The following is a 27314-nucleotide window of genomic DNA, read 5'->3' as shown; positions in this document are numbered from 1 at the left end:
AACCTGCATGGATTAACATGCTGCTTTACAGCTGCATGGAGTCATGGTTGTCAAGACAACCAATAGAAAATGTATCCTGCTAATCCTCTCTCAACAGATCTGTCTCCATGTAGCATTAACAGGATTTATCACCAGCACTGACATATTTAGGATGATTTTATTTCAGATACCTCGATAGGTATAATCTGTAGTTCCCTTTACATCTTAATAAATAGCAAAGTACTTGCAAATGCACTGCAATTAACAATCAGTGAGAAGATCAAAACTGGAAGGAAAGAGAGATCTTTGGTTATTATTTGAAATGTATATTTATAATTCACTTCCATGAGATTGTTCGTATTTTGAAATAGAGCATTCAGACAGGCTCTTATCATTTTATAAGTCTAATCAAATAACTAGTAATAACAAATTATTGGGCCATAAAACAAATTAAAAATAATTGCAATTAATCACAAGATTAAAAAATAATTGTGATTAATTGACAGCCCTAGAAATAATACAGTACTCCTGACATAAATGATGAGGAAAGAGGTGCACCTTGCTTATTCAAACAAGGGGACAGGGGTATCTATTTTCCACTCAGAGAACTAGAGAGTGGAGTTCTAATTCTTCCAATAACCTGGCTTCCTTGAAGGTAAGGATGGTTTTGTTCATAGGCCATAGGAAGGGAGTCAGGATGCCAGGTTCTATTCCCAGTTCCACCACTGACTCCCTGGAGAGCTTTAATTTAATCTTGATCATTTAATATGTCTGTGCCTCAGTTATCACATTGGTACAGGATAATAAATATTTACCTACTTCACACGGGTGTCGAGAAACTGAATTCATTAATAACTGTACAGTGCTTTGAAATAATAAAGCACTATATAAGCACTAAGGAATATTCTGGTCCTACACACTGAAAACCCACGTAGGGAATGAGAAATTGTAGGTTTCTCCCCATAGAATTTCTACAAGATCATGCCATTGTTGGAGGCAAGTACCAGGGGTATGGTTTAGGTCCCCTCTAAAAATGCAAAAGGGGGGGGGGCAATTCCCCAAATTTTTGAATCTTAGTAATCTTCCAGAGGCCAAGACTGTCCATGCAGATGCTGTTTGTGCTGTTCCCAGCTGTATGGGACTCTCCCCTATTAGTATGGCCACAATTTATAAGCTCCTGTTCATATTTGCTCCAATGAAAACAAGCATTTTTAAAATACAGCTCAGAATAATCCACTGTTTTGTTTTTATTTCCTGCCAGCTCAGCACTTCACCCGGGATGACATGTCACATCTGGTTATGCCTATGCCTTGCATCACGTTGTGTAGTGGGAAATGCTGACATACTTGTTCAAGAGGACATGTTATTTTAGAGTCCAGAAAACTCTACAATAGTGTGGATAGGACCCACAGAAAAGCCTGACCTTGGAAGCAAAAGGCTATTCAATCAGTTTCTTGTGATGCTATCACATTAAGTGGGGTGAATTCATGCCTGGTATAAATTAATTGCCTTCAACACAGTTTATCATAATTATTTATTTGCACTGCAGTAGCACGCTGAGGTCCAAATCATGGATCATGGCCCCGTTGTTCTAGGTGCTGTACAAACACATAACAAAAAGATATCTTTGGGGCAGGGACTCTTATAATTTAAAGAAAACTTTAAACAAACCTAGCAGCAGATTACTTCTGCAGTTTTTAAATACGATACAACAAGATTCCAAAAAGTCACAATACCTAAACTAGTACATAAAAATCTAGAAATAGCAGCCTTCATGAGACCTTTTTTATATAAACCCATTTTCTGATACCCTTACAATGAGTAGTACCTTCTTCCCCAAATAGTCTCACTGACTGGCATCATCATTTGTGTTGCTTGAAGTCAGTGGGACTATTTTTAAATAAAGTAGTCCTTACTGAAGAACTCTCAATGGGAGAAAAGCTACCAGAGTTTGGACCATAATATTTACAAATGTCAGGGTAAATAAATAGTGGAAACTTACTCTCTCCCAACTTCAGCAGCTGGACTGATCAGTTTCTGAAACTGTTCTGAATCTCAGAAAATGTTAGACGATAAATTATTTAAGAATAAAAAAATCATTTAAGAAAAGTGAAAAAATATTAAAAAAAAAAAATCAAGAAACCAGGTCTTGCTTTTTGGAAGTATGCCACTGAATCGGTACTGATAGGAAGTGTGAGAGGATGTCTGTATGTATGACTAAAAGTAAATTTTATTTGATTGAATAATGTTTGTTGTTACAAAATTATATTATTTGTATGTATCTAATGTATAGTATTAATATAATATTGTACCCTCTTGTATCTTCCCTCTTACTTACCCTGGGGAAAATTAAATTATTAAACACACACACACACAGATGCAAGCAACTTCAATGAGTCTACTCATAGTGTGTAAAGTTAAACTTATGTGTATGTCTTTGCAGGATTAGAGCCCTTAGATTTTAAAATTCTTGGGGCAGGGATTTGTTATTTTCTTGTAAATAACTGCACTTATCAGATGCTGCCATATACACCAATTAAACTATATAAAATATTAATAATGCCCCAATCCAGCATAGCATTTAACCATGTGCTTAACTTTAAGCATGTTGTTAGTTCCATTAACATATATGGAACTACTCACATCATTAAAGCTGAGCATGTGCATAGGTACTTTGATGGCTTGGGGCCTAAATGCATAAACTGGGGGCCCTATTCTGCCTCATTTACATCATTTTTATGCCAATATAACTTGATTAAGTTCAATGCAGTTACTTCTGATTTACAATCAGCATAAGTGCGGGGAGAATCATTTCAATTTAAAAAAATATTTCAGTTTTTAATAATATGCAGTGGTTTAAGAAATATTTTTAATATACACCATCTTGACATTGTCCCTTTATCTTCATTTTTAATAGCAGGGTTTTTTTTCCAAACATCAGAACACTGTAGTTGCATGACAAATCCTGAATTTCTGTCAACTCTCTGGAATATTACATCAAAGATAGCTTGAAGAGATCGGGATGCACTTTCTTTTTCTCCTTATGAACAGCAGTAAAAGCAAGGTAATCAATCAAAGAAAGCTGCGTAGATGTCTCTTCAGAATGACAATTGCAAATGAAGCGATGCTCTGAATGCAATTGGTCAGTCTCGTAAATTGTTCTGTAACTCAGAAAGTGTCAAGGGCAAGAAAGCAGGAAGGGAATTGAAGTGCTGGATAAAGACTCAAGCAGAGACAGTATAACCATCATAAATGGATAAATGTGGATACAAATGGATAATGTAGAAATATTTCATTATGATATGTACTGTAATACAAAGGAAATGTACATACCAGTCACCTTGTAGAAACAGAAGAGGCAAATCTTGTCAGGGGAACAATCATTTTATCTGGTTTACAGGGGCCAAAGATCAGTAATTCTATAAGAGATAAAGGAATGCTACCCCAAAATACTTAGATTGTAGATGAAAACTGAGCAAACTAGAAATGTGTTTATTATAGATTATAGTACTGGATTCTAGAGTTAAGCACAGCATGTGGGAATATATTGTACAGATTTTTTTAAGTCCTCATAGCCAGATTCTTTGCAGCAGGTTTTTTAAAACTCAGGTTGGCATAGGGCAAAGGGAAATATATTTTTGTCAGTTTGTTTTAGACAATATTTACTTTTAATCCTGCTCTGCCTAATAAGGAGGATTCATGACACAACCTCAGAGTTGTGAAAGAAAAATCTGGGAACTAGACTGCCACCTTATTGCATAAAGTAGCTCCATTTAATCAGCAGGACTACTTCTGGAGTAAGGTAGTCTTATGTGAGTCATTAGAAATTTGACATAAAATTGTTAGGTACCCTTTAGAAAAAAGGTTTTACTACAGATCTTTCTTTTTTTTAATGACAGCACCAAAAAAACTACAAAAACAACAAAGTATTTCCATTGTCAAGAGTCTCCAGATGTACAGACAAAAGGAATTTGATCCAATGCCTATTTAAGTGAATGGGAATCTTTCCAATCGTTTCAAGGAGCTTTGGTTCACCCCCTAAGTTATTTTACACGACTAAGAAAATTAAAAGAGAAACGTAGGGGGAAGGATTGCTATTACATACAAAAAAATACTGTGTTAGACCATTCAAGACGCACAATTAAGCACTCTAAAGTCACTGCCCCCTTGTATGCATTACAGTATAACCTTTGATTAAATCACACACTGCATCACATACCATACATAGTGCCACTTTCCCTCCAATTGTAGATTCTCACAAATATTATCTTGCAATTGTTTTTCATTCTTCTTTCATTAGCTTCATTCTCATAATCCTGCTCTATGTCATTATTGACTTAAACTTTGTGTAAGATACTTTCTCTTGTTTCTATGGTATTTACATTAATATTTTCATAAGCACTCATGTATTGTGGCCAGGATTTTCAAAACTGACTAGCTCTATTGGGTCAGTGAAAACTGACAACAGTGTGGGTAAAATCCACAATCTGAAACAAGTTAGCAGCAGCCTGCTGGAACAGTCTGTCCCATACAGCCTGGGAGAGCCCCTCCCTTGTATATTCAAGGAGCCTTATGCCTTTGTCAGATGGAGAAACCTTAAGGTATGGCAGAGCAAGGATTCATCCAGTGCCCCTTATAAGGTGCCCAAAGCCTTCCCTCAATCAATTCTCACCTTGCCAATGCCAGAGGAACTCTCCCTATGGTGAGATATAATGAGGAGACAGTGGGAATGGGGCGGCTCTTGCAAGAAAGTGCCTGTCCAGCGGAGTTCCAAGTCCTGTTGACAGGATCCTACTCCAGGGGGAAAGCTGCGAGGGACCACAGCAGCTCACTCCCTTATGGTGCACTTTAGCAAGGCATTGCACAAGGAGCTGGAGAAAGGGATAACGTGGAGCTCCTTGCTTAGTTTATGTATAAATTTAATATTCTTTTCAATAGGCAGCGAAATTAGCCATGCAGAACACACAGCCTGCTTCCTCAAATGTTTATTTTACAAGATTAGCAAAGGAAAAGCCAACAAACAAGAAACAGCCAACATGTTCCTGAGCAGGATGTGATCTTAAAAGGGTTTTAACTCAGTCACGTGAAAAAACAATTTTTGATCAAAACCAAATTTCACAGGAGCACTCAAAGGCATTTCTGCTCAAGCGGGTCTATCTGCATGTCACATTTCAGGTTCAGGTTCCAATGCAGTACTGTTCCATTTTAACAGTGAGGAAAGTAGTATTTTCATTCTCATTTTCAAATACAGCTGATCTGTTTTTGCTCAAATAGTTTGCACAGAAAATCAATGGGGGGCAGAGGTGATGCCCTGATATTTCAGCCCCAAATGTTCAATTTACAGAGACGGGTAAGGTGAAGACAGAGATTTAGAATGAAAACTATTAAATAACTCTAATTCTAATGATTGCAGACACCCCTGCTACAACATAAACACATCTTTCTTCTTTGATACATTTTTAGGCTCAGATCCTCAACTATGTCTGAGGGACACACAGCTCAGCTCAGGAGGAGGGCGTGCAAAAGGCGGCCTTTGCACTCCTCCAATACTAGGCTGGCTGTGTGCTGGTTCAAAATCTTTGTCACCATTTGGGAGAGTCCATAACTACTCTATGGATCCCATACTGCAGCAGGGAGTTGGTGGGAAGTAAGAAAACCTTGATCATGCCCTTGATGTCAGCATCAGGGAAGGAGGACAGGACAGCAGCAACTATGCCAGCTCTATGCCATCAGAGAATTCCCCCATGCTGGGGAGACATTCCACCCTCCCGCCTGGGTTGGCTTTGCCAGCTTTAGGCTGCTTTGTACTGGGGGGACAGTGCAAAGCAGCTGCCATACTCCACCAGAGCAAGTGGGCTCTAGACTGCAGATGAATAAACGTCTCAAAAAATGCTTTGTAGAACTAAAGCAATATCAGGCCAACAGTCTCCTTTAAGTTTTCCGTTGGCAAAACATGACTTCACAAATGACCTGAAGAAGAGCTCTGTGTATGCTTGAAAGCTTGTCTCTCTCACCAACAGACACTGGTCCAATGAAAAGATGTTACCTTGTCTCCCTCTGACCCCACAAACACTAGGAATGCTTGGCTTGGTATACAGGCTGTGGAACAAGCTGCAGCCAGGGATGCTAGAGGCAACGACCTCAGCAAGCACTGTAAGGGCAGCTAGGGTGACCAGACAGCAAGTGTGAAAAACCGGGACACTTTGTTTTTCGGCGGTATAGCTGCCTATTATAAGACAAAGCCCCTAATATTGGGATGTCTGGGCATCCTAAGGGCAGCAAACTTTTTTTTTTTTTTAAATTACATCCCAATATGCTAGCACATAACAACGGACTGTTTAAAATACGTCTGAAAGTTTGGCAGGATGCACCATAAACTCTCCCTTCAGTGCCCCAACCCCCATCCCAATCTTCTACGCCTCCTATATCCCAGCATCTCCCCAGGCAACCCCTTAGCTTCCCCACAGCCTCTGCTGCCCTTACGCCAAACGTATCCAGCCCCTCCATTTACACACACCCCCCCCCAGCACCGTTCCCCTCGCCCCCAGCCCCCCTCCTCCACACCCAGCCCCCTCCAGCCTCCCTCCCTTCTCATCTCAGGTTAACGGAGCGCGGCGGCTGCCCCGTTCCCGGCCGCCTTACCTGCTGAGAGCGGGTGCCCGGCTGCAGGGCGGCCCCAGGCGGGGCTCTGCGCGGGGCACTCATCGCAGCCCCGGGCAGCCGGCTGGCTCGCAGGGCGCGGGGAGCGAGGGGACCTGCGCTGTCAAGGGGCTGCGAGGGAGGGGCTCCGGGGGGCAGGGCCCTGGGGAGGGCGGGCCGCCGGGGCCGCGGAAGGCCGGGCTAGCGAGAGCAGCAGCCCCCGGGGAAGGCTGAGGGCCGCGCGCGGGGCATGGCGAAGCGGAGCGCGGCGAGGCACCGCGCAGCAGCCCCGCTGCCCAGGAAGCGGGGAGCCAGCCGCCTCTGCGCCCGCTCGGCGGTGGGAAGGGCCCTTCGGCGTTGATTGGCGGCAGCGGGAGGCGGCCCCCGGGCTGGGCGCGGCGGATCTAGCCGAGCCCGGGAGCGGCGAGATGGGGCTAGGAGCCGACCACACACGCAGCCCGCCTGGGCGCTGCAGGGCTGCGGGCCGCTCGCCGCGCGGGGAGCCCGCTAGCTACAGGCGGGCAGCTGGTGAAACGCGTGGGGCTCAAGGACCAAGATTAGGGGCATCTTTTTTTAGGGCAGAGTTACTGGGCGGGCAGGTGCTTTAAAAAGGACAATGCAATTAGCCAACGAGCCGCTGTTTTCCTCTACAACCTTGGACAGCTCCGTTAGCTCTCTCGACATTACACAGGCAAGGTTTTCCCGGCAAGGGGAAACACGGCAGCCATGGGAATGCGATCATTGAACTCGGTAGGCTTGATCAAGCGTTTCAGAGACTAGGACTGAAGATCAGCATTGATTCGGGGAACCCAAAACATCCCAACAGTCTAATAATACATTTTCATAGAAAAATATTAATTCATCCTGGCAACAATCCCATAACATGGATAATAAATAGGCATTTATTTATGCCCGCCTTTATAGATAAGGAAACTCAGGCAAAGGGAATTGATTATATTGTATTCAAAATCAGGATTCTTGCAGGATTGACTAACACTACAAATTACATCGTTACAGGTGCATATACTTCACTTTATGTTTGCAATACAATAGAAGGTGTAGACTGCACCCACAAAAGAGTGACTGTTTTATGTTGCAGAAGTCTTGTAACTCCATCATTCTTCTCTGATTCCTACCCCAAAGCCATATGCCCTAGCATAGCTTTAGGGGTTCTGGTAACAGGCATCGGCTGCAGTTTGAAGCCCAAATTGCTCAGAGGCTCTATAAATGGTGGGAGCCTATATATTATAGGTGAAGCAGGGAGTGATGCTTCCAGTTAAAGTTGTCCGACACCTCAGACCTTGTTTTCAGTTGCTGGTAAATTTGTTAAGCTTTGAGATTAAAAGAAAAGAACAATACACCAGTCTCCTATCTGTTTAGAATTTCATGCTCAGTGTCTGCATCACATTGAAATTTTTGGAAAATTTCAGCAAAAACAGGCCAGCTGTTTCTCAGAACAATGTTGGGGAAAAATTAGTTTTGCCGTATTAGAAAAATTCTTACAGTTTGGTGAGAAGCCCTGCTGCCTCCATCCTTTGGAGCAGGGACTTGACATGTGATTGTGATGTGGAAGAGCAGGGGTATGTGTGCCCTGGTGTCAGGGATGGCTCTTTTGCCGTGCCCAGGAAAATCCTCCCAGATTTGTGACCCTGTGAAAATTTCAGTTCACACATGCTCAGACTTAAGAGTTTGGCAGCTAAATAAGCAGAGGATTCCATCGGAGCTCAGTTTACTCCATGCTATGGTTGCAGAGGCCAAGCAGGAGTTATCCTGGACTTGCTCCTCCTAACAGCCAAGCACTGCTATAGCACTGGGCACAAGAATTGAAAGCAGGGAAATTTTTTGTCCTGTGTTCCCAATGCTAATCTGCTTAGCCCGAAGAGCAAGGAAACAACGTGACCAGAATTCAGAGCTGTGAGAAGCCTTTTCTGGGAGTAGGATTGTGGAGAAGGCTGGGCCAAAAAGCTAGAGAGGGTGTGGGCAGGGCCATCCCTAGGGGCCCAGGGTGGAAGCGATGGATTAGTCTCTTCCAGGACCCACTGCACTGGCCAATCGCACTAGCCTGTAGGGCCCCCCAAAGCATGGGGCCCAGAACAGTTGCCCCAATTTGTCCTACCGAAGGGACAGCTCTGGGTGTGAAAAGGACAGGCTGGAGGGATGGGGCAGAAGAGTCTGTAACCACTAGAACACACTGCCTTCAGAACTGGACTGAAACCCAGTTTTTCTGAGTCTCAACATTCTTCTGGTGTCAACAAACAATTATGAAACTCAATGGAAAAATGTTGCTCTCCTCGCCCTCAAGTGACTGGCCCACACAGAGGATAATAGCCTACTGCTGCTAGCAGTACTCTTATTTCACGAGGCAATGGTCTGTGCTGTGGAACTCAAGGTTCCAACCTTGCTGTAGAACCATGTTGGTATTACTATGATGGAATTTCTATTTGCTTTGTTAAAAACCTAGGAAGTTACATAAAACAAACCAACCCAACCAACCAACTTGAAAACCCTACATTAAAAGAACATCAAGGATGCAAAGTCAAGCCCACAAAAGTTAAAAAATACCAGAATTAAGGTTGTCTGTGCAATCTTAATTCAAACTCCTTGTGCTTCTGTGCTACGATCTTTAATTACATGATCACCTGCTATTTTTTCCATACATACATTCTCCACCCCTTCCTCCTGTTGTATCTATGTTAAGTTTGATTGAGGGAAGTGGGAGGGAATCACTTGTGTTTTAAACTGAGGTAGGAGCCTCCGAAGATTTTTTTCTTGACAGATCTCTCGCTTCTCCCAGCTTCTCTTGTCCCTACGTAGTAACACAAATTGCCATACTGGGTCACGCTATAGTCCATCTAGTGGAGTACCCTATTTCTGACAGTGGTCAGTATAGATATTTTGTATCTTCCTGCAAAGTTACAAGAAACCTGACAGAGGGATGTGATGGATTAACCTTCCCTCAAGTGAACCTTCTCCTACTTCCCTCAATTAGCAGCTTACGATCTGCAGGATGAGATTTTATATCCTTAATTTTAGTTTTAGCCTAATATGACTGTGGTCTGTTATTTTCAAATTAACGTCGAATGAATTCTACTAGGTTCTTTAACGCAACTCTCATGCCAATGCGTTCCCCATACTAGTTATGCATTACATAAGTGTTTCCTTTTCTTAATTTGAATATTAGCTGCATTTATTTCATGCATCTTCCTTATATTATGTTCTGTACATCTTTATCTTTGTTCTGTACATTTATACACTCAAATTTTCCCCATCCAAACCAGTCCCTTTCTTCTTCCCCCTCTGATTCTTGCTTCTAGTGCTAGAGAACTTCTTCACCACCATTGAATCAGGTATTTCAGGGTGTCCCACTGGAGGTCTGCTCCCTACCCTGTGGAGGAGCATGTTGATTAGCAAAGAATATATGCTGGGGGATAAACAGGAATGAGAGCAATGTGTGTCTAGAGAGCAGGAGTGAGTGAAGGGCATATAGTAACTCACTTAATGGTGTAGTTATGTTCCTAAAAAATGAGACTTTAAGTGAAACAATGTTAAGCGACTCCAATTTCCCCATAAAAATGAATGTAAATAGGGGGGGTTAGGTTCCAGGGAAATTTTTTTTTGCCATACAGTACAGTACTACAGTTGGGAGGTGCCCCCCCCTTACCCCACACAGGCACAGCCCACTGGCATTGGAAACGAGGCAGGCAAGGAGGCTGAAGGTGCTGTAAGCTAGGAGAAGCACGTTGCACAGCTTCCCCTACTCTGCAAGCACCAGGGTGGGGGGCTCAACCCTTGGCCTGCCCACTCCATCCCTTCCTCCAAACTCCCACCCTTAACCCGCCTCTTCTCCCCCCCCCTTTACTCATCAGCTGGCTTGCGGCATTCAGGGGGCAGGAGGGAGGAGTGAGTACTCGGACTGCAGTCTCCCCCCTCCCTCTCCTGCCCACAGCAATCAGCTGGTTTGTGGCATGCAAGAGGCAGGGGAGGGAGGGAGAGCATGCGCACCAAGTCCTCGCTCCTCCCCCCTCCCTCCTGAACACCGCAAGCCAGCTGATTGCCGCGGGCAGGAGGAGGTGATAGGGGGGCTGCCAGCTGTGGACAAAGCAGGCAGCCAAATGACGTTACAGCGAAGCACTGCACAACTTTAAATGGAGCATGTTCTGTAATTGAGCAGGGATGTAAGATCGAAACAACATTAAGCGAGAGGATGTTAAGTGGGGAGTTACTGCAAGTAGGTGGCATCATATGATCTGGGGAAGAGATAGCAGCCCTGGTCATTTTTACACATCCGACAAAATAATACAAGACCAGCCTTTGGTTTCTGTAAATTAGTAAACTATCTGCTGCTGGTGGGTGTTCATAAGATGCCTGCTACAGGTAGATACACATCTACTCTCTCTCATGCAGAATTTACCTCTGGACTTCGTGTTACTTTCTGTGTATGACAAACCCCTCCCCACAACTCTTACCTATGTAGGCTCTTTCCCCAAAATTCACTGCTGGATACTGTACACCTTTTGAATCTACACTGGATCAACAATTTACCTGAATTCATTTTAGTTTCATTTCACACTTCTCTACTGTAGTCATTAATTAAAAACAAACAATTCTTGTTAGCAGTAGTAGGAGACTCCTTAGATTGCACATGCTGATCATGTAGAACACTTTGCCATTTTTACATGATCATGGGCACTAGCACATAAATATCCACAAAACAAATCAACATTTAGGCTGTCATTATAAATATTCATTTTTGTCTCTTTACTGTGGTTCTTTTTTCTTCAGGTGGTTACTAGAAAACAATTTTAAAAGCTCCTGCACCTGTGTGTTTTAACAAATCCTGACAAGAAGGTAACTTCTGAAGATGGTTTTAACTGCTTACCTATTTAATGTTTCTAAGATTTAATATTCCTAATATTTACATTAGAAAATCAATGACATACTTTCAGTTAAAAATTAATAGAAGCTGGTTGCAGTGATTTGACAGAAACCCTAAATTGGAGATTAACACTTGTTTGACTCCTGTTTCTACTCTTTTGTGAAGCGCAATAAGCCAAGTTCTGCCCTCAGTTAAATCTACACAACCTCACTGATTCTTTTTTTAAAAACAAAATAGAGACAATTAAAATGTTATGGGTGTAAAGCAGCATACATAGAAAGAGCACACCCACTATATGTTGTCTCAAGTTATGTTTCAGAACCTTACATCTATCCATGTTTACTGTGGAATAGTTGCTCAAGGGAAATGGTGGCAGATAGCAAGCATTTAGACTGAGACTAGATAAAGCACTTGAGAGCCATACTACAGGGAATAATTCTGCACTTTCAGGAAAATGAACAAGATAGGTCTGGGGTCTGCAGGACTGCTAGAATTCTGTGAGAAATCATCTGTATAAGTTTTCATTTTCAGTTATGAGAAAAAGTGGTCTGATTTTCAGAAGTGCCAAATCTCACTAAAGGCATTGGTAACTGAAAGTATCCATCACCTTTGAAAAGTCAGGCCAACATTATGGGTTACTCTGTCAAAGTGGATCTGCACTAACTCCATTGTCATTACCAAGATCACAGTCTAGCCAACAGTTATTTATTGCAAAGAGAGGAAATGTTTTACAGTAGAGCTAAACTGAATTGCACTGTTACCTGCTGTGTACATTGTACAGTACAAGTACTCAAACTAAAACACTTGTTTCCTTATATAGTGACTGAAGCAAGTAATGTCACATTTTGCTCGTGGTTGGTATTGTTTTATTGTTCAATAATACTGATTAAAATATTTACACTCCTACTTTTAAATCCACAGTTTAGCACTCATACCTATGGCTTTAAATCTTTTTAGCACAAAGATCTTTATGTCAAGTCTCAGAGAAAATTTCATTTCAAAACAGGAACCTGATATATCATACACACATTTCCTCTGTTTTTGAATGCATTCATTTTTAATACAAAGTGGTAAGACGGTACAATCTTTCAGCCGCTTCATTTACCGTGGATTCAGCTAATTTTTTCCTATTGTAAGTGGCCCTTTCAACAATTGTCACAATGTGTAATTTGCTCCATTCTACCCTGCATCTAAATTTTAAAGCAAGAGTTGGTAGCTGACAGTTACAAGCAAAAATATAAAGCACTATAGCATTATCTACATTGCCTTTTACTGCACTAGCTTCTTAAATTTTCTAGGAGCTTTGTGGAAATTTAGTCAATTCTGAAAAGGCACAAGACTTTTTGCACTCCAAGAACTTTAGTGACAGCACTTGTCGCCATCGGTCTGACATTTTCAAACTAGGCTGAAAGAAAGCTGTTCAGATTAGGAAAAAGTATATTGAGAATTGCTGCTATTTTAAGGAACTGCTGCTGGATGACAAACATCTGTGTCTTTTCGAAGTGGGTCAATCAACCGTCCTCAAATATCCACGCGTACATTAGAATCCCCATATTCTAGCATTTTACCATCTCGCTCTCTCTCTCTCTCTCTCTCTCTCACACACAAAACACACCCATCCCTCTTCCTCTGCCAGTATATATCAAGGGCTTGTAAAAAGGGGGGGGGGGGTGAGGAGTCTCTCAGTGACAACTGCACACATAGGGGCATGGTTTAATAATGACACAGTCTATTCAACCAAATATTACACTTCTCATAAAGCTGCTGACCTCTGGGATAGTTTTTGCTCCAAGGCATTACACGAACGGGGAAAAGTTCTTTTTAAAGTACAATAGGATGATTTTAATTGTATATGAAATATCCTAAATTTGGTCCACCTGTCTGGTTTCCTAAGGACAGCGATGCTGGAGAGCAGACCACTGTTGGTATAAAAATCAATGTAGAAATTAACAAAAATAATTTGGTATTTCATCCCTAAACCTGCTCAGTATAGTAATTTGTCCTAATCATCCACTTGCTCATCTTGTGTGTCCACCATTTGTTGAGTTTTTAAATCTTCAGCTTGTTCATGATCTTCTTTAACTGTCTCCACATCACCTGTTTCACCAGTTTCACTCTCTTCTAGCTCTCCCTGATTAATGTTTTCAGACTCCACTTGTTCTAGATCTGTTTCATCTATAAGCTCCGCCTGTACCTCTTCCATTTGTATCTGATTTACATGTTCAACATGTAGCTCCTCCATATGTACATCAGCACCCTGTTCAGTCTGAATGTGTTCCACTTCTACATAACTAATCTGTACCTGTTCTTGTAGATCGTCCATCTGTGCACCTTTCACTTGATTATCTTGAATCAGATCCGGATGCACCTGTTCCATAGTTACTTGTGCTGGATCCACTTGTACCTGAATTACTGGTAGAACATGGACTTGCTCCACTTGTTCTATAATAGTCATTGATGTCACTGGTTCAGTTTCCACAGCTTCCACTGGAAGAACCTCCTCTGTCACTATTCGTTCTGAAATGTTATGAATGTCTTTGAGATGCCTTCTCAGTTCACTGCCTTGCATAAACCACAAATCACATAAGGTGCAATGGTTGGGTTTGTCGCCTGTGTGTATTACTAAGTGATCTTTAAATTGATCCCAGCTGTTAAATACGCTATTACATACCTGAAACAACAAGATGTAATATGTTAAATAATGTCAATAAAAATCTGATAAAGCAAAGTACATTGTATATTCTGGATCAAGCTTACAAACGCTTACCATGTAGTTTCTTGCTATTATGACTGAACAAGTTACATGGACATCAGCCAAAAAAATCCAGTTTGTTAAATAACAAAAAAAAATTGGCAGAACTCAGAGTTAGGTCTAGTACCTGAATTTTTTTTAAGTGATTATATTTCAAGTTGACAGTGCTTCTCTAATTCTGGCCTTGTGCATATACATAAAGATGCAGACAACCTTGGCATTTATGGATTGGTACTGTGTTTTTAATGTTCCTCAGTTTAAAAAAATGTACAATTCTTATATTGAATTCCACCTCCCCCTTCAAAGATCTTATGTTAGAGCTCTGGCTATCTGTTTTATAATACTGCATGAAGAAATGATACGTACACGTTATGTGTGAAAGTTACCACACAGAGTGAGCATGTTGCACTTTTTCTATTACAGGCAGGGCTGGCAGCATTATTAAGGTTGCCCAAGACTTTGCATCATAAGATCCTGTTTTCAGTTGCTCATAACTTTGCCAAACTTTAACCATTTGGGCTAAAATTTTCCATGCCGGGTAGCTGTTGCTGGTTGACTTTTTTGGAAAATTTCAGCCAAATTGGTTCAGCTGTTTCCAAGAATGCAGCAACGGAAAAGTATGTTGTTTTGCCCAGGTTTAAAAATTCTAATGACCTTTCCTTTGAGAAGTTCTATCACCCCCACGCTTTGTAGCAGGGACTTGAAATTTGGCAGGGGGTGGCCTGTGTGTCAAGGATGTGGCTTTTGTCATCCTCATGTAAATCTGCCCAAATTTGGCCAAGTTGTAAGACTGTGAAAAAAAGTCACCATTCACCAATGGTCAGCAGAGGCTTCATTTTAACAGCTAAAAATCAAAGAAGATTCTATCCTCACTGAGCACACTAAAGCCTCTCACAGCTGCTAAAACTGACCAGACTGCACATGCACCATCACCAGGGCATCTGAGCACGCTCTACCCTCTCAACTGGGACTGGCTCGGCAAGTAAACCAGGAGCAGAAACCCGAGAGGTAGAGACTGCGACTAGGTAGGCAGAGAATGGGACAGGAGATTCTTGAGTCTCACCATTCCTCTGCTATCAGCAAATATCTGTGAAACACACTGGCAAAGCGTCCCATCCCTATCTCGTGCTGGTCTATAGAAGAGGATGATAACCTATTACTGGTATCAGTTATTCCATTTGTTCAAGAGGCAGAGGTCTGTGCAGTAGATCTAAAGGTTTCAACTCTGCTGATGAATCATTGGAGTGTCAACTGATGCTATATAGTGGATTTTTTGTTTTTTTTCCAGTTAGTTTACAAGACAGGAAAATATACACAAAAACTACACTAAAAGAACATTGTAAAGTGTTGACCAATAATATATGCTGGTTAGCATACATCTATATATCGTATTATGAATGTGTATGATATCTGCACTAATATATATAAAATTAACATTCATTAAGCATAAATAACATTAAGCACAGATTTGATAACAATTATATACCCTAAATTATCCCATAACACCTTGCATTAGCTGAAGTAAGCTTTGGCTTAAGTAGATAGGCAAGTTGTCAGGAGGAGGACATATGATTATTTTACCAGAGTAACAAGCAGGCAGCTATTCTCACAGGCCACTACTGAAATGTCCCAATGGAAGAGACAAGACATGCGATTATTCTACCCTAGTACAAACCTAGGAGGTGCCATCATGCCCCTTGGTACTGGGAATGCCTATGTTCAGAACAAAGAGGTAGACCACAGTATCAGAAAAATCATGGTTGAAAGTTGATAAGTTAAAGCTCATTTCCGATGTTGTACACCAGTGGCGGGCAACCTGCGGCCCATCAGGTTAAGATGATTGCGAGCCACGAGACATTTTGCTGACATTTGACCATCTGCAGGCACGGCCCCCTGCAGCTCCCAGTGGCCGCGGTTTGCCATTCCCAGCCAATGGGAGCTGCAGGAAGCGGCAGCCAGCACGTCCCTGCAGCTGGCCGCTTCCCACAGCTCCCAATGGCTGGGAACAGCGAACCGTGGCCACTGGAAGCTGCAGGGGGCCGTGCCTGCAGACGGTCAACGTCAGCAAAATGTCTCGCGGCCTGCAAGCAGCTTACCCTGATGGGCTGCATGCGGCCCGTGGGCCACAGGTTTCCCCATCACTGATGTACACAGTACCTTTTACTTGTAACCATGTAGGGTATAAAAAGACGGCTTTAGGGGTGTAACTCTGGGAGCACACCTCCTATGTAAGATGAATAGAACAATGCTGCACAAGATAGCTTCCTGGAGACTGGTATCGTACTGAAACTTTTCCCTGTACTAGCCTCTTATTGGCTATTACCAATAAACCTGACTGATATTGGTTATTTGGGCTCTTGAATAGATTTCATAACAAACTAAAGAGTGGCCAAGCAATTAGCGACACAATTTATCAAAAAAAAGGTCAGGCACTCAAAAGTTAGGACATGCCAGAGTTAAGGTTGCACAAGCAACCTTCATTCAGCTCCTGTGTTCAAATGTATTATGACATGGCCTTTAATTACATCCCACACTATTTTCACAACAGGACCCCAACCTCATTTAGTGCCACGGATGGACTTGGTCTGGGGATGAATCAGGGTCATATAGTACAGGAGAATGTTGTGTGTAGGACCTCTCTAGCTTATCTGTTATAGAAGTTGGAAGGTGTATACTGAATGAGTCAGGGGTTAAGGTAAAAGAAAAGATGGTCTAAGGCAGTCTAATGTTGCCTTTGTGAACTGGATCCTAACCCTGACTACACCAGCATTCCTATGAAATGCTGGGCAAGTCACTTAAACCAGACTAGTCATGAGCGGTCGCTGTGTTCCTCACTTTCTGGGTGCCCAGCTTGATATCCTGGAGATGGATTGCAGAAGTGCTGAGCACACAGAGCTACAGATGAAGTCAGTGGGAGCTGTGCTTTGAACATTTAAAATGCTGTGTAACACTAAATACTCTGAAAAGTGAGGTCCTAGTAGTCTTAAATTGGGCACCCAAAATTAATGGATATCATATTTTTGGCCTTAATTTCTTTTCCTCAGCTCCCCATCTGTAAAATAGGGATAATACAACCCCCACACCTAACATGGGTGCTGTAAAATAGATTTACGTTTGGGAAGCACTCAGATACTGCAGTGGTGAACGCCATAGAAAACCCCATGAAGAAATGTATTAATTTCATATTCAGAGCAGTTTATTTGAATAGTGTGCAGTAAATAAGGCCTAGTATCAAACACTGATAATGAGAAGACTAAATATTGAATAGCTGCTCGTTAAGTGAGCAACAATCATTTTATGCACTGAATGAGGCAGGGATCCTGTGGAAAAATTATGTGATCATCATAATGCATATGCATATGGGGCCCATTAAGATAGCATGGGCAACCTTAATTCTGGCATTTCCTAACTTTTGAGTGCTTTATCGTGTTTTTTTCCATATGTAATATAGATGGGTAGCTAAGACCCTTGAGCATATCTAACAGCATTTTTACCTATGCTGCATACATAGCATATGCGGTTATTGTAAGTTTATGTGACATGGGTAAGACTCAGTAGACAATGAATCAGTAAACTGTATGTTTAAAGAGGACAGCAGCAAAACAGGAAGGACAGCAACAAAAGTTCAGCAATATTTCATGAGTTTAACAGGACTCTACAAGTACTTAGTGAGGCATGTGCTTAAGTGGAGAGGGCCTGGTTCGATGGATCAGGGCCTTGATCTCTCTGCCTCTTCTTCAGTAAAAGGATAATGCTTAGCCTACCTCTCGTGAGAGCTGTGATGATTAATACATCTTTACAAAGCTCCTTATTAGTACTCTCATTTTAAAATGACACTATTATGGATATAGACATTTCTTGTCTGAATATCATGACACCTGTATCCATTTTACTTGAAGTACTTCTTTGAGATATGCTATCCCTCTCCCATTTCCTTCCCCACCTTCTGAGCTCAGTCAACTCACGAACCAAGTGACCGTTTTCAGACTGGGGGGGGTGAGAACTCAATATTGATGCAAAAATATTAATAAAATTATTATAAAACTTATTTTTATTAAGTTGTTACAAAGTTGGTTTGTACATGTACTGAACGTTAAGCTATAGCTACTAGAATGTTATAGCCAGGATGCTTGGAAATACAACGAATACATACATTTCGCTAGGCACATTACCAAATGTTAAACCTAATCAAAGAAATTCCAGAGGATTTCTGCTTCTGTCTCTCAAGGACAAGCAAACATCAAGCACACAAACCTCAAACACACTTTTAGGAAGAAACCGAATTGTAAAAAAGGAATGTAAGGTGTGTTATAAGACCCACAAATCTAGGTTGTAAAGTGAGCCTATACCAGCTCTCCTCACCCCTCTTTTCAAAGAAAAACCTGCGTTTAAACTCACACAAGGTATTCAAGAAACTGCCTTACTGAAACTGATTTCTTTTGTAAACACACTAAAGTCTCCACTCTTTAAACCTGGAGAACATGTATAGTAGGAAGCGTTTTATAGAAAATACTGAATACTTCCAACTCATCATTCCACTTAAAAGATGAAAGCCTTCCTTGTTTCTTAAGATGGCATAAGCATCTTTTTTCCAGATTACAAATATTTTGTATTTAAATGAAAGTTTTCATACAGTAACTACCTGATATCATTGTTATATGAATAGTACCCCTGGGGGAAATCTGCACCACTGCGCGCGCGCACATTTAATGAGCCCTGCAGATTTCCAATTTTTTGCGCAGAAAAAAACTTCTGCCAAAATGTTGCTGCAGTTCCGCCTTTTGCCCAGCCAAGGGCAATGTGGTTCAAGAACAGCAGCAGCGCCCAGAAAATAACTTTTGCAGTTCTGCCTTTTGCCCACCAGAGGGTGCTGTGGGGATAGAACAAAGTTGCAGCTACCCGCCAGGAGGGAAGAGAGCGAGAGAGCTGCCTTTGCAGCGCTTGTCAGGTCAGGTCAGGAGACAGGGGTTGTGGGGTGCTGGGTGTGGTCAGACAGGGGCTCATAAGGGTTAGTGGGGGAGGACAGACTCGGGCAGCAGCTGAATGGGAGTGGAGGCACAGGACCACAGGGGGAGGGAGATGCAGAGACACAGGGGGAGGTGTGGAAGAGCTACATAGGGACAGTGGAGTGACTGGGTGAGGGCACAGAGACACATGGTGATGGGGGCAGATGTGCCTGACTGAATGGGAGAGGCTAGAGGTCAGCCAGGGTCTGCATGGGGGAAGCTCCCTAACAATCTCTCTCCACCCCACCCCCCCAAAAAAAACTTGTTCCATACTTTTCCCACACATACCGAACAGCTCTCCAAGTTCACACCCAGGCTCCTTCCCAGCAATTTACTTCTCTCCGTTACCCTTCCATTACCCTGACTCCCCCAAGACTTTGCACTACTTCTGAAGGGTGTGGGAAATACCATTCTGTATTGTAGTTTAAATAAATTATTACTCAGAGTTCTGTATTAATATGCCTAGTAAGGAATCTATTTGTCAAAAAACATTTTTTGAATCTTTTTTATTGTCTGCATTGTTACAGACATACTTACTAACAGGTATTTTGAAATAAATGACCAAAAGTAATCGAAATTGGTGTGATTATATTGTGTTATTTTGACAAATAAAATATGCAGAATTTTAAAATATTGTGTGCAGAATTTTTTATTTTTTGGCACAGAATTCCACCAGGAGTAGAAGAGTAAGATGTTTTATATAGAAATACAGCAAGGTTATTTGATGCTAAATTAATTGCTAATATAAGAAACCATTTAAGTATAGAATGTTTATATTATTAGGGAACTAATTTATAGCAGTGCACAAACAAACCCTTACCTAATGCAAGAAAAGAAAATAATCATTCCAAAACTTGTTAGATAGGGTCAAAACTCAAGTTCAAGATATTCTAAAAGTTATTTAATTTTAAAATCTGTTTTGAGGACTAAAAACTCGTATACAAAGAACAGGAGTGTTTGGACATTTCGAAAATAGAATTTCATTTCCGGGCTAACTCTTAAAAAAAAATTGAAATAATCTCTGCGAAAATGGACTGACTGAAAAGACAAAACTAAATTTAAAAAAAAGTTACCTGACTCTTTTCCACCACAAGAAGAACAAAGGCAATTAAAGAAACATTGCATATTCAGGAGCTGAATGTGTCACCTAAGCCATTAATGAAGGCATCAAGACAATCAAAGGGTGACAGCAACCAATCTTGAATTTAAACAAGTCCGAAAGAGGATTTTTCTACTATAATTTTGTAGAAATAGAAAGAGCACTCCAAAGTGCTCCAAACACTCGGAAGTGAGCAGCCCTCACATCCCACCAGTTACCCTACTCAAGCACAGCAGTGTACTCCACAAGGAAGCTGCCACCCACAAATAAGAAAAACAGAGAAGATTCAAGATGTACTCCTGGGGGAATTCTGCGCCACTGCGTATGCTCAGAATTTATGTCCCCCACAGATTTCTTTGCTTCTCCGCAGAAAAATGACTTTCTGTTGGGAAAGCCACAAGAGCAGTCATGCGATATGTTCCGTGTGCAGTATGTTCCGTGTGCAGCTGGCAGAGAGATAAATCACTGTGGGGCAGGGACCAGGACTGGGGAAGAACCAGCTGCTAGCTCCTACTCTGTGCCGGGCTCACCTACTATTCCCAGCAGGGCTGGGGAGGACAGGGCTTCCTCTTCCCCTGCATGGTGTCTAGGGCCGGGTCAGACCCACCCTCAGATTTCTCCCCCAGCAGCAGGAAGTTCTGCAAACTCCCCCTGCCTGCTTCCTGCGCCCACTGCTCCTCAGCTGCAGGATCCCTGTTACAGGGAGCTGCTCCCCCATCCACCCAGACCCTCCTGCGGAGCCTCAACCCCCCGCACTTAGAAGCCCCCTTGATGAGTCCCACTCTCCTGCACCTGGACCCAGATCCCCACCCCACCAAGTCCCAACCAGCTGTACCTGGATCCCCACCCCACTGAGCCCCACTTCTCCTGGATCTGGACCTCCGCCCACTGAGCCCACCACCCCAGACCCCCCTGCTAAACTCCATCCCCCTCACACCCAGACCCATCTTGATGAGCCCAAACCACCTTCACCAGGACCCCCCTGCAGAGTTCCATTACCATTGCAACCAGAACCCCTTAACAAGCTCCTGTGAATCTAGATTTCTCCCATAACACTGAGCTGCCTGCACCCAGATTGCCACACACAGAACCCTCTCAACCCACACCTGGATCTCTCCAAACTAAGCCCCTCCACATTTGGATCCTGCCTTGCTGAGCCTGCCTGCCCCACACCTAGTGCACCTGGTGCAGAAGGGCAGGACACGGGGGTGTTTCTGGGGCAGGCCCAGTCCTTGCGCTGCGTCAGGGCTGGGTGCAGCCTCACCACTGAGTGGGTGTCCTGCGGGGTGATGCAGGGTGATTCCCATCTCTGTGCAGCCAGTGGCCTATGCTCCCCAATTCTATGCTGGAGCCTCCACATTTATTTGACAAATAAAATTTGCAGAATTTTAAAATATTGTGAGAATTTTTAATTTTTTGGCTCAGAATGCCCTCAGGAGTAAAGATGAAACCAACCCAAGGAAAAGCTCCCCTAGAATTCAGTGTGGATTGGTGAGAGGAAGTTAACTAAGAAACTGTCAAAGGATTTAATTTAAAACTCGTATGATGATTTTGTTGGAATCCTGAAATGCTGTTGTAACTTAAAATGCTAGCAGTTTCTCACATTAATCAAATGTTTATACCATGTTTCAGAGTAACAGCCGTGTTAGTCTGTATTCGCAAAAAGAAAAGGAGTACTTGTGGCACCTTAGAGACTAACCAATTTATTTGAGCATGAGCTTTCGTGAGCTACAGCTCACTTCATCGGTATGCATACGATGAAGTGAGCTGTAGCTCACGAAAGCTCATGCTCAAATAAATTGGTTAGTCTCTAAGGTGCCACAAGTACTCCTTTTCTTTTTGTTTATATCATGTATTCCTGAATAGGAGATGAAACAGGGGATTCAATTGGATTTAGGATCCTTAACATTCATAATGGCTTGTTCTAAGTAACTGATTTAAATACTTTTTTTTATTTCCTAGGATGTAGTTAAGATTGCTTACTTTACCAACTATAAACAGGCTGGTTATTTATTAATAATCAAAAAGTCTGCAAGCACTGAAATAAAATTCTTTTGCCTATTTAATGATATCACTAATGCATTTAAAATAGTTCTGCGAAACAATATACATGGGTCTTAACTTACCAAGAGAAAAAGCACCCCCCAGAAGTGGTTCACTCTCAAGGACATAATCTTTGTTAAAAGGTCTCTACAGAGAGACATACCGTAGATATTGTAATGGAAGTAACCAGTTAATCAGTTGTGTTCGGTCACGTGAGTTATTTAACGTTTTCTTTTCCTTTCTTTAATAATAAAAGATTCATGGTTAATAACTGTGATGGCTTGTCTTGGTCTTATGAATGGTATCCACTAAGGTATGTAAAAACTCCTGTGACTTAAACAGTGGGAGCCACACCCTTCTGTTGGCAGTAAGAGAAACAATGCCTACCGTTTCTTACTTCGCTAAACTAAACAATTTTAGTAATTTTAAAAATAAAATTACTTGGCATCCAACAGTTTTTTAAATTTCCCCTCCCTCCCACCAAGACTCTCTCCTCCTGTTGCTTCCATTACATACCTGACATTCATACAGCTTCTTTCTTCCCTTTTTAGCTCCAGCACCGGATTGACAGGCTGTCAAATGACATTTGAGTGTGCTATTTCTAGCAAAACGTTCATGGCAATTTGGACATTCAAATGGTTTTTCACCTGTTAAGACAGATAAGAATTTATGGAGGTATAGGAAAACAAATCAATTCTACTGGAGTTGGTTTTTTGTTGTGTATATAGATTTTAGTAACTTGGTAAATATAATTTAAAGATTTAGATATAATCTTTTAAAGAGGCAGTCACTGGGATTGTTCCAATAGAAACAGCCACTTCATTTAATACATTTTATATAGAAACCAAAAGGGCAGAGAAAACAATGGTTGAGTAGATTAATTTTTCCACAGCTGGGAGCTATGATGATTTTGACATAACTGCTGATTACATTTTAAATGGAATCTTTAGTTTCATGAAAAACTCATTTTTGATAAGAGCTTGGTTACATTCAAGTATTATCTTGATTTGCTGAGATGAAATACAAGCAATGACTGGAACTAATGACTAGAGCAATGACTAGAGCTCTGCATTACTCACTCATGTCCAGTTTAACATACAGAAATATTCATCATGTACCAAGAACTGTGAAGACTATTTTTTGTTTTAGAGTTACAGGAAGTCAGTATGGATCCTCCTAAAAAATAGCTGAAACCTTCCAGGAAAGAGATATAGCTGCTGTCATGGGCAGTTCACTGAGTGACATCTCTCAACATGCAGCGATAATCAGAAAATAAGACCATAAGATACACTGAGAAGGCAGCAGAGACCATTTGGGGGGCGGAGGGGGAGAAAACAACAAGAGCAACAAATTCCACAATGGGTCATCCTAACCTTCAATGCTACATACAGTTTGGTCAGCTCATTTCCAACCAGATACAGCAGAAAAAAAGTCCAGTGAGAAGCAGTGAATAAAAACATGATTAGAGACTTGCACAGCAGGAGAGATTCAAAAGATGGCTGTTTTATTCAGCATGAAAAGGATAAAAAAAATTACAGAAGCTAGGATTGAGGTACAAAAAGAACATCAGTCTCAATGAAAGTAAAAATCAGGAATTCCTATTTGTCTCTCTCATCATACAGAAATGAAATTATATGCATGAAATGAAGTTAAAAAGTGGAACGTTTTAAAATTAAAATAAGAAGGTATTTTCTGAAATTCAAGAGATAATCCACCCATGACACTTGCTGACAAAGTCTAGTTTTCAATGATTCACTGTCAAACTGGAAGGATGTATCTAGTGGGGTCATGCAGGAGTCTATATCCTAGGAGTGGGACTATTCAGTATTTTCATTCATGAGTTAGATAATGGTGGGGAGAGTATGTTTATAAAATCTACAGATGACACCAAGCTGAGAGGGGTTGCTAGCACTTTGGAGAATGGTGGGGTTGCTAGCACTTTGGAGAATGGAATTAGAATTCAAAACGACCCTGACAAATAGAGAATTGGTATGAAATCAACAAAGGGGAGTGCATATTATTGCACTTGGAAGGAAAAATCAAATGCACAAATACAAATTGGGGAATAATTCATTAGCAGCAGTACTGCTAAAAAGGACCTGGGGTTTATGGTGCATACAAATTGAATATGAGCCAACAACGTGATGCAGTTGTGAAGAATATCATCATTCTGGGGTGTATTAATAGGAGAGTCGTACCTAAGACATGGGAAGTAATTGTTCTACTCCACTCAGCACCACTGAGGCCTCAGCTAGAGTAGTGTGTCCAGTTCTGAGCAACACCCTCTGGGAAAGATATGGACCAATTGGAGAGAACCCAGAGGAGAGCAACAAAAATGACAAAAGGTTTAGAAAACCTGACCTATGAGGAAAGGCTAAAATAACTGAGCATGTTTAGACTTGAGAAAAGAAGACTGAGAACCTGATAATAGTCTTCAAATAAGTTGACAGCTGTTCCACAGAGCAGTCTCTCTCAACCTTTTTGATACCAAGCACTGGCTTGTTGCCTTCCTAAACTGTGTCAGGGAAATCTCAGGGACCGGTGCCAGCCCACAGACTAGTCATTGAGAAACACTGATATAGAGGACAGCGATCAATTGTTCTTGTTCTATCTTTAGTGGACCTGGAGAAGTAATGGGATTTATCTGAAGCAAGGGAAATTTAGGATAGATATTAGGAAAAAAATTTCTAACTACAAGGATAGTTAAATTCTGGAATAGACTTCCAAGGAAGGTTGTGGAATCTTTGTCATTGGAAGTTTTTAAGAACAGGTTAGGCGAACACCTATTGAGGAAGGTTTAGGTTTACTTGGTCCTGCCTCAGTGCTGGAGGATGAACTAGAGCAGGGGTGGCCAACCTGTGGCTCCGGAGCCACATGCGGCTCTTCAGAAGTTAATATGTGGTTCCCTGTATAGGCAACAAGAAAAGGAGTACTTGTGGCACCTTAGAGACTAACCAATTCATTTGAGCATAAGCTTTCGTGAGCTACAGCTCACTTCATCGGATGAGCTGTAGCTCACGAAAGCTCATGCTCAGATAAATGGGTTAGTCTCTAAGGTGGCACGAGTCCTCCTTTTCTTGTTGCGGATACAGACTAACACGGCTGCTGCTCTGAAACCTGTATAGGCAACGACGCTGGAGCTACGGGCGCCAACTTTCCAACGTGCCGGGGGTGCTCACTGCTCAACCCCTGGCTCTGCCACAGGCCCTGCCCCCACGCCACCCCTTCCCGTCCCCTCCCCTGAGCCTGCCGTGCCCTCGCTCCCCTCCACCCCAGCCTCCTGCACGCCATGAAACAGTTGATCCGGGAGGGATGGGGAGGCACTGATCGGCGGGGCTGCTGGTGGGTGGGAGGTTCTCAGAGCAGGGGTGGGGGAGCTGATGGGGGGCTGCTGATGTATTACTGTGGCTCTTTGGTAATGTACACTGGTAAATTCTGGCTCCTTCTCCTAGGTTGGCCACCCCCAAACTAGAATGCTTCTCAAATATGGCCACTGCATGTGTCCACCAGCAACTTTTCTTGTGGCCACAGCCTCCTGAGTGATGATTGGGGGGTGGAGGAAAAGCAGTGGCCCCTCCCTCAGGGCTGCCAGCAGGGCTTTGGGCCCTGCTCCCCACCCCCCGGAGACACAAGCTCTGGAGGAGCAGGCAGATGGCGAGTTCCTCATCTTCCTAGGAGCATCCTTCATCCTTGGGGCTTTGGGCTCTGGCCAGAGGCCTCTGACTCTGCTGCAGGCCCCAGATTCCATCTGTGGGGTTTCAGGTTCCATCCTTCGCCTTGGCAATGGGCTCAAACCCTGAGCTCACCTCCCCTCCCCCATCTGATCTGGCCCCTGCTGTCTTCTCTGTCCCCGGGTTTCAGCCATGTGGTGGCAGGCTCTGTCTCCTGATAGCAGGGCTTCGGGCTCGGCCCCAGCCCTGGGATCCAGTCACAGGGCTTCAGGCTTGGCCCTGAATCTAGTTGCAGGGCTTCGGGATCGGGCCCCAGGATCTGGCCACGGGGCTTCGGGTTCAACCCCAGCCCCATGGCAGCAGGTGCTTGCCAAGGGCTCACCCCTCCATTACCCCAGGCACCTGCTGCGTCCCCCGTCCTCCCATCCATCCCTCCATTGCCCTGGCCCCCAATGCCTCCCTATCCACCTCCTGATCCAGGGCTTAATTTCTCCCCGGGCTTGCCATGGCTGAGTAAGTCTGCTGTGAAAAAGTTAGATTTGTATGTTTGTTAATATCATTTTTCACAGCAGCGGACTTACTAGCTAGCAAGTCTAAAAATAATAAGCAACCAAAAAAGGCAACAGAAAACAACAAAAAAGACAAAGCACCTTATTTATGTTTCTATTCTGTTTAGATCCAGGAAAGAATAGAGCAGGGGTTCTCAAACTGGGGGTCGGCACCCCTCAGGGGGGTCACGAGGTTATTATATGGGGGGGTCGCGAGCTGTCTGCCTCCACCCCAAACCCCGCTTTGCCTCCAGCATTTATAATGGTGTTAAATATATATTAAAAAGTGTTTTTAATTTATATGGGGGGGTTGCACTCAGAGGCTAAACTGCACATTGTTGTTATTATTGAGTCTTCAAAAAAACAACCACCATACATAAATAAATTACAATGATTTGGATATGTATAGGAATAACAAATAAATATCCACATAAAGTTAATTAAGTATTTTAGGAAAAATTGTCAGCGCAGCCGCCAGCAGGAGTTGGTCACCACACTCTGGGGCTGCCAAAAAATTTGTGAGAGAACCCCTGAACTAGATATCCTCACAGGTCCTTGCCAGCCCTACATTTCTATGATTCTATAATATCTGAAGCAAATTGTTCAGTAAAATTCCAAAGAGGATAAGACATTGACACGTACAACAGCACTTGTAGTTATTCTAGTTAGGACTCAAATTTAAATGGCCGTCAGTCACTCAG

The 27314-nt window shown here is 42.5% G+C and overlaps 1 protein-coding gene across 1 annotated transcript in view; it reads right to left on the bottom strand.

The window, feature by feature from the left end:
• Positions 1 to 12337: 12337 nt before the first annotated feature.
• Positions 12338 to 27314, bottom strand: part of ZNF131 (zinc finger protein 131) — a 40654-nt gene continuing 25677 nt past the window's right edge. Inside the window, exons 6-7 of the mRNA XM_077816804.1 lie at positions 22911 to 23041; positions 12338 to 14165 (exon numbers count right to left, since the gene is read on the bottom strand). Coding sequence (XP_077672930.1) covers positions 13497 to 14165; positions 22911 to 23041 — 800 coding nt within the window. The 3' untranslated portion in view covers positions 12338 to 13496. The remainder of the gene's footprint in view (positions 14166 to 22910; positions 23042 to 27314) is intronic.

Source organism: Eretmochelys imbricata, chromosome 5 (assembly GCF_965152235.1).
Source record: "Eretmochelys imbricata isolate rEreImb1 chromosome 5, rEreImb1.hap1, whole genome shotgun sequence".
Lineage (NCBI taxonomy): Eukaryota > Metazoa > Chordata > Testudines > Cheloniidae > Eretmochelys > Eretmochelys imbricata.
Note: the sequence above shows the minus strand (reverse complement) of the source record. Positions and strands in the feature narration are given on the sequence as shown.